General features: G+C 39.1%; 3 protein-coding genes across 3 annotated transcripts; 1 reads left to right on the forward strand and 2 right to left on the reverse strand.

The window, feature by feature from the left end:
- Positions 1 to 1,261: 1,261 nt before the first annotated feature.
- Positions 1,262 to 4,765, forward strand: EAF02_008978 (uncharacterized protein; the record flags this gene model as incomplete). Its single annotated transcript, XM_038905026.1, has 4 exons — positions 1,262 to 1,558; positions 1,637 to 1,926; positions 2,057 to 2,090; positions 2,324 to 4,765. The coding sequence occupies 4 exons, from the start codon at positions 1,262 to 1,264 to the stop codon at positions 4,763 to 4,765; spliced, it is 3,063 nt and encodes a 1,020-aa protein (XP_038755436.1).
- Positions 4,766 to 5,219: 454 nt separating this feature from the next.
- On the reverse strand, positions 5,220 to 5,886 carry EAF02_008979 (uncharacterized protein; the record flags this gene model as incomplete). Its single annotated transcript, XM_038905027.1, has 3 exons — positions 5,220 to 5,255; positions 5,358 to 5,833; positions 5,883 to 5,886. 3 exons carry the CDS (start codon positions 5,884 to 5,886, stop codon positions 5,220 to 5,222), a joined length of 516 nt encoding a protein of 171 aa, XP_038755437.1.
- Positions 5,887 to 5,943: 57 nt separating this feature from the next.
- Positions 5,944 to 6,545, reverse strand: EAF02_008980 (uncharacterized protein; the record flags this gene model as incomplete). The annotated part of the gene is made up of 2 exons (XM_038905028.1): positions 5,944 to 6,264; positions 6,519 to 6,545. 2 exons carry the CDS (start codon positions 6,543 to 6,545, stop codon positions 5,944 to 5,946), a joined length of 348 nt encoding a protein of 115 aa, XP_038755438.1.
- Between the last annotated feature and the right edge of the window lie 4,588 nt (positions 6,546 to 11,133).

Below are 11,133 nucleotides of genomic sequence, written 5' to 3' on the forward strand. Positions count from 1 at the left end.
GAGAACAAAGCTATATGTATCTAAGATGAATTCCTGTACATCTCAGGAAAGCAAAAAATAAATGCAACCCTGTTACCCCAGGTTCAAACTGAGTATGGAAGGATAGAATGTTCATTGAGAACCTTCTAATAGGAATCGAACCAATATCTCCGGAATCAAAATCCGACGTGCTAACCATTACACCATAGAAGGATTGCTTGAATTGTTGAAATTTCTGCGCGTTTTTGCGTTTATATTACTGACAGAGTGGGTCGGGTAGAATTTTTGAAGAGTTTTTTTTCGTGGTGGGGCGTGACCTTATGGTAAGCGAATGCGAGTCAGGCAATTTATCGCTTCTGAGTCATGGGGTGGGAGTGCCCCCCTTCATTTTGGATGCGAAGTTGACGGAAATGATTTCGTTTTGGAGGTCTGAAGAAGGGGATTTTGTGGGTTGTTGGTTAAATTTAGATTAATGGTATGTATTAATTGAGGGGTAATTTAATAATAAATCTAGTAAATCACACATTGCGATGTTGAAAAGTCAAGATTATGTCTTCGGATGTTGGTATGCGACTTATTTCGCATTACTTATCAAGTATTACTGTACGTGGCACAGAGTCTTGATTTTCGCGGCCAACAGTTCTTTCCTCGCACATGACGTGGTCTTATACATCTAACTGTTGGTGCCGCATAGCCCCATTATGCGGATAGGGTTACTGACAATAAACTATCTTGTGCCTCATCACTACAGAAGTGATATTTTAGGTCTGCTAGATATACTAACCACCTGTATTCACGGAGTACAACTGTTGGACTAGAAGAAGAACCACCTCTGTGTATCGTCATAGAATGATTATTGTTGGAGGATGCCAGATTCTTTGTCATAGTAAGATTTGAAAAGTTGGTGTTGTCAAAAGTGTTCAAGTGCATACACACACGTATACATATCTCCTTGTAAATGGAAGATCATATCCGTATAATCAAGCATTATAGCATAGAATATATGACATACATATGTAGTAAGATGGGTTATGGTTTGACGGCACAAACATCTCGCGTCAGGCTCTCCTGGGTATACATGACTTTGCTGTATTATTAGTGTATACTTGTTCTTTGATTCTTACATGTTTCTTCAGAGAGGAATGTTCATCTCTTTCTATTGTTCAGTCTTCAAATACTGTTAGTTGCATGTCTTCCGATTCCCCATTCTAAATATCACTGACTCCTATTCACAAGTCTTTTCCCATCTTATTTTGTTCCTCGGCTCCACAAACCTAAGAACATGGCATCCATTATATTCGAAGAAACCAGCTTAAAACCCATCCGTCGCAAGCAACTCCTCAATAACATTGTCGACGGTTTAGCAAAAGTTCGACCCGGCACCATCTACGCTGAAGTCCCACCATCCGCCACCAGCTACGAGTACGGATACCGCAAGATCAGCTATGCTAACTTTGCAAATGCAATCAATGGTCTCGCTCATTGGCTGCACGATACTCTTGGTCCTGCGGAAAACTTTCCTACTTTAGCTTATATTGGTCCGAACGATTTCCGGTACAATGCGCTGATGTTGGCTGATGTGAAAGCGGGGTACAAGGCATGTTATATACAACCTACAGCTTTGGTCATGGGACTTCTCTAACAGTAGTGAGGATAGATGTTCTTCAGTTCCCCGCGAAACAGTATACCAGCCCATACGAATCTCTTCAAGATTCTGGAGTGCAAAGTCCTCATCACAGTTAATCCCGTTCTCCCCATGACACACTCAATCATCGAAGCCACCGGCGCCCGAGCAATCGAGTGTCCAGATGTGGACGAATTGCTCGATAACATTTACCCCCACTATCCCTTTAACAAAACATTCGAGCAAGCACGAAAAGAACCATTGGTCGTTCTACATACTTCTGGAACCACGGGGTTTCCGAAGCCTATATTGTGGAACCATGAGTGGGTAGCTAGTTGGAGTGATTAGCTTGCGATTGCTCCTCCGGATGGTTATACGAATCAAACTGCGTTGTGGACTTCGTAAGTATCTTTTATTGTGTGGTTGAGAGTGATCTGATTGTTGTTTTTGCAGGACGAGACTTTTGAATACATTACCGCCTTTTCATGTGAGTTGCTTTTTTGTTGATTGTTTGCTTAGCAATGAAAGGGATCGATACAAGGAGACAGATAGATACCAAAGGTAAACATGTGCTGGGGGGTATTCGAGCGGCAGCGAGCCATGGGGGCTTGGAGGCTTGCCCTCATCAAGAGGAAGAGTACAGACTGCAGAATATAGACTATAAAATGAACAGCTCTTTTGCGTTTATAACAATCTTGAGAGCTGATTGATCAATTACAGGCAGGCGGAATATTCATGACACTCTTAAATGCAGTATTCAACCAGACACCTTTTATCTACCCCCTATCCGGCGTGCCCCTCTCGACACAAATAGTACTCGAAGCACTCAAGCACGTGAAAGCAGATAGCGTTCTTCTCGCTCCACCATTCGTTGAAGAAGTTGGTAAAACCCCAGAAATGCTAGACTTCCTCGTCAAAAATATCGACGTACTTCTCTACGGCGGCGGCGACGTCTCACAAGCCACAGGAGACAAGATCTCCAAGCGACTCAAACTATCCATGATTATAGGATCTACAGAGAGCGGTGCGTACCCGGCCGTCTTCCCAAGCGATAAATGGCCATCTGAAGATTGGAAATATTTCCATTTCCATCCCAACGCTGGGATTGAATTAAGATCACATTCCGAAAACCGTCATGAAGCGGTTCTCATTCGCAATACGGATCCTGAGAAATTCCAACCTATTTTCTCCGTGTTTCCATCACTGAATCAATGGGAAACCCACGATCTATATGCTCCACATCCTTCAATTGCAGATCTGTGGTTATACTCCGGACGAAGCGATGATATTATTGTCCTTCTAACTGGCGAAAAAACGAATCCTGTCAGTATGGAACAACAAATATCACATCATCCTGAAGTACGAGCTGCGCTTGTCATTGGTACGCACCGATTCCAAACCGCGTTGTTGATTGAATTGATATCTCCCCAAGCACTTTCTACTGTGGAACGAGCAAAGGCAATCGAACGTATATGGCCGACTATTCAGCAAGCAAATCAGGAATGTCCTCGCCATGCTAAAGTTGCTAAATCTCATGTCTTCTTCACTAGTCCGGATAAACCTATGGGGAGATCAGGAAAGGGGATGGTTCAGAGACAACCAACACTTGATTTGTACTCGAAAGAAATCGATAATCTTTATGCCGACGCGGATAAAATGTCGAGCTCACCTTCACTAAACCTTTCAGCACCCGAAATTGAAAAGCTTAAAATAGATATGAATGACAGTATCTCCATAAGTCGATTCATCCACGATAATATTTCCCAGCTTATAGGAAGCATCACATTTCAGGATGAGGACGATTTATTCATTCGAGGACTGTATACCAATCCTTCGGTTAAATCTCTTGCCGAGACGATAATCCAGCTTTCTTCGCTCCACGAAGCGGAGAAGTCTTCGGATAGTAAGTCTAGAGAGCAAGGTACTCATGATAGCTTGGTTGAATACAAGGCTATCTTAGACGAGATCGCTCCCCCAGATAACCAGACGCACTTGAACGGGGTAAAAGATGCAGATGGCACTTCATCAGAAGAAAAGATTGTTGTCCTCACAGGCTCCACCGGTACACTAGGATCATACATATTACAAACTCTTCTCTCATCAAGCGCCGTTTCGCACATTTTTTGTCTCAATAGAACTGCCGGGGAACAATCACAAATCAAACGAAGTAAAGCTCATGGACTTCCTACCGAATTTCCTTCAAATCGCGTCACATTTCTCCAAGCCAATCTCTCAGAAGAACGATTAGGTCTTGAGCCCGAGATATTCGAAAAGGTCAAAGCCTCCGCAACACATATAATCCACAATGCATGGCCTGTAAATTTCAATATTCCACTATCGTCTTTCCATCCCAACATCAAAGGCGTCATCAATTTGCTTGAATTTGCAGCTACCGCATCTCAAACACCTTCTCTAATGTTCCTCTCATCCCTTAGCTCCGTCGGTAATTTTTCAGGAGATGTCCCCGAAAGCGTAATCACAGATACATCAGCATCTCTTCCAATGGGCTACTCGGAATCAAAATTCATCGCCGAAAACCTCCTTGCCTATGCCGCAGATAAATTTCCCCATGTATCCATTAGCATAGCTCGCGTGGGACAAATCGCAGGTCCGGTCTCTACTACCGGAATCTGGAACAAACATGAGTGGTTTCCAAGTCTCGTGCTTAGCTCTATACATCTTGGTATTATACCCGAATCACTTGATTCAACCGACCGTAGCGAAGTTGACTGGGTGCCTATTGATCTCATCGCTGATATACTTGTGGAACTTGTATTGTCCCAGAGAATTGATCACAACCACGGTGCCAAAGTTTATCATCCCGTCAATCCTGTTCTCGTTCCGTGGAAGTCATTATTACCTAGGATTATTGAGACCGCTACAGTAGGGCAAGAAAACAAAATTACTCCTGTACCTTTTGCGAAATGGATTGAGCGTGTTCGAAAAGACGCCGAGGATTTACATTCAAAGATTGATTTTGAAGAAATGTTGGAAAAGAACCCGGCTATCAAACTATTGTCCTTTTATAAAGAATTAGCAAAGGGAAGAGGTACGAGTATCTTGGAGAATAAGAAAACAGTACAGGAAAGTGGGAAATTGCGTAGGTTGATAGGTGTTGAGGCAGCCTGGGTTGAGAAGTGGGTACATGGTTGGATTGAATGAATGTATGAATATTTTCTGGTTTTATAAGAGGCTATTTATCTCCAATGATTATGTTTGTAGTTATGAATGAAAATCCAAACTTAATACTTAAGAAAATACCACGGTTGAGCGAGACTCCCTAATGTGAAGCCATCCGAGATCAAGACCAAGATTAAGAATTTTCTGATTCCGCATTTATAGGCTCAATATAGCACTTGCAGACAATGTAAAATCTTTACAGAGCAGTGAATAGATAGATAAGAACTCTTCACCTGACCAGACAATGAAAGTAATGAAATAAGATGAAGAGGCGACGGAGAAACCTTTGATGATACAAGCTTCATTTGGTTTCCAGAACAGGAGTACAGGCTCTTGAATTTTGGAACAAAAGAATATGATATCTATCTTATGCATTGTAAAACTCATTCTCGCTTCTATCGTAGGGTATACATTTTCTATGCACAAACAGAATGCCTTAGCTCTTCTTATACATTGCACCTCCAGCACCAGCCTATGGATGGTCAGTTTATGACTTCTTATGCATTACTGTGGCAGCAGCCTGCCAATACCTCTATTAGTTCCTGTATTCGCACCAAAAGAATTAAAAACATACCTGATGATTGGGGAAAATTAAAGTATCGGCAAGAACGACATTCTCTCTTCTTCCGGCTGCAAAAACAATAACTTCAGCGATGTCATCCGGAGTCAATGGTTCACATCCGGCATAGACAGCATCTGCCTTCTTTTTATCGCCGTAAAATCGAACGACACTGAATTCGGTCTCGACTTGTCCAGGATCGATTTCAATGACTCTTATTCTTGTAGCGATCAATTCTCTTCTCAGCGAATCTCCAAAACTTCTAATGGCTGCTTTAGTGGCACAATAGATACTTCCTCCTTGGTATGGTTCTCTTCCTGCAATGCTGCCAATGTTTATAATATCGCCCTTTCCACCATCTGGTCTCGCTTTGAAAATTGGGAGGACAGCCTGAGTCATGTTGATAAGACCAGTTACGTTTGTTGCGAACATGATGTTGATATCTTCTTCAGCGATAGATGGAGCTTGTGCTACACCTTTGACTAGGACCACTGATTAAAGAGTTTAGTTTCCCTTCCCTCAAAGTTGAGAAACACTTACGCATTATTGACCAAAACATCGATCTCCCTCCATTCTTCCGGCAATCCACCAACAAACCCTTTCACCTCCTCAGGTTTACTAAACATCCAATTTTAACAGCCAAAACTTTAACCCCATCACCACATTCCTTCTCAATATCCTTCTTTACTTCTTCCAAAACATCAATTCTTCTAGCTGTCAAGATCAATCTCAAATCTTTAGGAGAAGTTCTCGCAAATTCTAAAGCAGTACTTCTGCCAATTCCAGATGAGGCACCAGTTATAACAATGGTTTTACCCTCGAGACGTTGGACATGCGGAGGACATGGTTCGTTTGTAGAGTTGTGGAAGAGGAGATCGATAACGAGATGGATGTTTGAAGAAGGATTTAAGAGTTGGTAGGACTAAGTATGGTCTTGGGAGAGTTGGCATACGTAGTAGAATTGCAGAAGATATATCTGTAGATCAATTGAGAAAAGGACAATTGGAAAAGAGTCAGAGATAAGACAAAAGAGAGGGGAGATGGATGATTAATAGTATGAATGGAGGGGTGGGGGTTTGATAGCTATAAGCTTACCCCACATTTCGGTGATAAGGCGGGATTGTGTCATTTCCTCGGTTTGTCTCTACATCTGTCCCTACGATACATCCATCATACCGGCAACCTTACTCCGTCTATTGACATTCCCAAAATTCCATATCAATTCATTACCATATTATTTTCAACCAAAATGAAAACTCGACTCTCGAAGGGTTAAAGGGTTGAAGACTTTACACAATAATTAAAACCCTTCAATCAATGTCAATACGATTCAGAAACTCTCAACTACACGCTGTTAGTCGCAGGGCAAGTTGACACACTTTCAGTAACTGTGCCAGCGGAACCAAACTTCCTACATCAATGTATGGCTTTCAAGGAAATGTTGCTCTTTCTATTTGATCGCTATGAATAAAACAGCATTATTCTATTATAGCAAGTGCTTTGAGCCCCTCTCACTCGCACGCACTTCATGGATTCTCCCATCGCTCTTCTGATATCATTTGCCGGATATTATGGTTACAACTTCTTCTATACCTATCGCTGTCCAAGCATTTCCTGCTGCGCTTGAGATGTACGGATTTTCGACGCTTGATAGACTACCGAGATACCTTCTAGGAAGATAATTGTGGTGCTTGAGGGCCAGACTCAAACAGGGATTTCAATAGTTTGAAATACAATTCAGCAATCAAAAGCTTCCAATAGTTTAGGATATAGTCCGGCAATCAGAAGGTACATATCAATAGTTTGACATGCAACTCGATGATTGAAAGCTCTCAATAGTTTAACACACAATCCAACAATCAAAGCTTTCAATAGTCTCCAGTGAACTCCGACAATTGGAAGCTTCAATTTCTGTAATTCAACCATAAGTTTTCAAGTGCTATGGGATCCTGGATTCAATATATGAATATATATATGGTGTTTCTTTGAGACTTTAAGACTCAAGTTCCATCGAGCCTGTCAGTCCGTACATTGAATATCCCTACCCAGACTACCTGAGTAGTATATATTCTTGAAGACGTTGGAAGTTTTCGACGAAATTTTTATGAGGAGGATTCGTTTGAAAGATGATGATGCGTTTCTTAAAGAGTATTTCGGACATACCTTACAAAACCATAGTTTGGTTTATCGATCATTTTTCGTTACAATTGTGACGGGGGCAAAAATTATGTACAACATTTTCTTCATGGTAGTGCCAACGTCGAACCTTCGATTACGACTGAATGTTCCGATTCAACTCCTGCAATGACCCTCATCCCTGTTTTGTTCTTAGTCGCGGGTACAAGCCATTCATTTGCGCCCCTCAAAGAAGGTCCTTTCGCCCTCCACCCCGCCCCACTCCGCAGAAAATCTCTTCAATGCGTCGTCCACCACAACAATATAGATGCAAATAAACCACTCCATTACATCAAACACGCAATCCTTCTATGGTGTAATGGTTAGCACGTCGGATTTTGATTCCGGAGATATTGGTTCGATTCCTATTAGAAGGTTCTCATAAATAGAACATTCTTCTTTTCCATACCTAGTTTGAAGCTGGGATTAGAGGTTTGCAATTTTTTTGCTTTTTGGGGGAGCATGAGGGATGGGGAGGGTATGATGGGAATGGGAATTTGATCTATCTTTGAAGATGATTCAAATCAATACATTTCTTTCTTGGTATGGAGATATCTTTTGTTATAACCAAGTAGTGGCGAATATCTCCCTTCCGTCTTGATTCCATTTACAACGAAGAGGGGGATAGAGTGTTGAATAATCCGGACTGTAGTCCAACGAAAAAGATTATCAAATCTTCAAATCAATCAGAATATTCAAATTATTTGAGATATTATATTCGATTAGATTATTGAACGATTTTCAAATTTCTAATTGCTTTTAGATGTTCAAACCCTTATATTATTGAACTATAGTTCAAACTATTGAATACTCTAAGGGGGGAAATAGCAAAGTAGATTGATGGCTCACCCGAACCTCAAGTTATTAGATAAACCAGATGTTCGATTCTTGATTTACCTTTATAATCAGAAAGTTAACAAATTTACTGCTCAAGCTGTACAGTCGGGATCCTTATTAGTAAAGTTTATCTAGATATTCCATTTTCTACGACTAGACTACGAGGTCCTATAAAGTTCTCTACTATCTTAGGGAGTATCTATATTTCAGTCCAAGTTCTTGAGGATTTTGAAGTCACTTTTCATATCTATATATATATATAGAAATCAAAACAGCCGAGACAAAAATCCAGCTTCCAGAAAATCTAATAATATAGTAATTAACAATCAAAGAAATAGCAGATAACGAGACGCACAATCGCTTCAATACTGTATGGAAGATGTTTCATCCCCCGATCTCCGGGATACGATGACTCTCATCTGTACGTAGTGTATCCTACAAACCTTTGATCGTGTGATCGGAAAGCTAAGTAGAGTCAGCTGGAGCTGGGTGATGATTATATATTAATTGGAGGCTATATTGGGAGTAAAGGTATGTATAGCTGATTATTAGAGGGTGATTATAAAGATGCTTGGAATAAAGAATTATCAGTAAAACGGAAATGAAAACTATTTGATGATGAAAGGGAGATGAGAGTGGGATTGATATGGAATTATGTTTTTATGAATCTGTATAGGGAGTAGAACCAGAGTATATTGTAATAGAGTGTTTGTGAAGCGGAATTAGCTTTTGAAATAGTGGATAATAAAGCTTTTATAATATAATTGAGTCTAATTAAAACTTATATTAAAAGTAGGGCCGATATCCTTAACTTGATAAACGAAAATTAATAGAATACTTCTGGGATGCTAGTGTATAGAGTTTTTATTAAATCTAATAATATATATAATCTGTAAGTATATTGAATCGAATATTTATAAATAGTAAGAGAAATAGTAGGAAGTATATAAAGATTAGGATAATGTTTATTAGGGTTGGTGGGAATATATATAAAATAGAAGGAGGGATGTTTTTAGTATTTTATTTCCGAGTATATAGGAGTGATATGGTGATAAAGGAGTTTTGGTATAGAAGGATGCTTTTAATAAGCTATACTTGATAATGCTTGATTGGTATTATGGTGGCGGAGGATTTCAGGTAGAGGCTAATTTTATGATATATATATGCAATGTGTTTTTAGTGCTTTATTTCGATTACAAATTATATATTGGGGGAGTGGATTTATAAATAGAGTTTTGGTTAGTGAGTTGGAAATACTATAGAAAGACTGTCTGGTTAGGGGTTTGAAATAGCAAGTCTGCAAGATATAGTCGGCCTTATTGTATAGAAGAGATTTAGTAAGATAATATGAAATAGTTATTAGTTGTGAGGTATAGTATATAATGATAGTGATAGTGATTATTGTTTATATAGCTTGAGAGAATGAATATGTGTATTGGTTTATAATCGGATATTATAAAGTAGAGGGTATAATGAAGGTATTAGATAGCTTAAGAAGTAAACAGGAATAGAGGTATAAAGGAATGGTTTTGGTTTTAGCCGGAACTTTTAAAGGTAATTATGTAATAGGTGGTTTAATGTAGTTAGACAATTCTACCAAAAGCCTAGTACTAATAGTTTTTATCATAAGTGAGCTGGGAAAGCGTTTGTAGGTATAGCGAATCTACTTTGTATTATAATATATTCTAGAAAGTAGTTATAATATAATTCATTTCTGCCAACCTGACTACCGCTACGACAGTGATCGATAACAATCTGCATAGCGGTTCCGATCATGTCACTCAAGTCACTACTATCCTGAACAGAGGAATCTCTGAGTATGAGCAGACGCATACCTGGATACGCGATTCAGATTTACTTTATCTAGTAGGTATAATAGCCAACCGCTTAACGAACCTTTAGAACCCTAATCTTCAATCTACTTATGATGTCGATAGACTGATTGCTAGACTCACAAATATACTGAGTGCCTTTATAGAAGTTGTGGGACAGAAAGGCTGCAAACCTTATCGATCATTCCTGTAATAGATCAATGAATGTAAGGAGGCACATTGCATATATATACAAGTTAGGGAGACTGCTATGGCTGATGGTGTGGCAATTGTTCGACAAGATCTACAGAGGGTCGTATGAGTATTGAAACGAGCCTATTAGACTAAGCATCTGAATGATATATAGAATGATCAGGAACTATACAAAGTCATGAACTGGTACAAGCTAATCCCAAAAGCAAACCTTAAGGCCTCCTTTCTAGTGATCGAGAACTAGGAGATTATTGATATTAGAGAAAAGGCTAAAGTGCTCTTTGCAATAATACTCAATCACTTCAAAGTATTGAATAATTTATAATATGATTTATTATAGGAAGAGGGCTATCAAATAATCTTATTATAAAAAAGAACAATCACTACAAAGGAAGTAGAAAAACATATAATAAAAGTCAAAAACACATTACCCAGAATCAATCAGGCAACTATTTGCCTCCTTAAGATATACTAACTTAATATCAAGAATATAATATATGAGATCTTTATAATCTGCTTTAGGCTCAACTACTATCTTAACGAATAGAAACTTGCTAAAGTAGTTATATTGTCCAAGATTAGTAAAAAAGATAGATCGTTCCCGAAATCATAAAGGCTAATCATATTAATATTATATATTAGAAAAGGATTAGAAAAATATATGACTAATCAAATTATATAAACAATTATAAAATACAATATTATCAGCCCTTAGTATTACAGAGTATTATCGAAAAAAGCTGATATTAATCTTA

The sequence above is a fragment of the Botrytis sinoallii genome, assembly GCF_014898435.1.
Source record: "Botrytis sinoallii strain Bc 23 chromosome Unknown BSIN_017, whole genome shotgun sequence".
Lineage (NCBI taxonomy): Eukaryota > Fungi > Ascomycota > Leotiomycetes > Helotiales > Sclerotiniaceae > Botrytis > Botrytis sinoallii.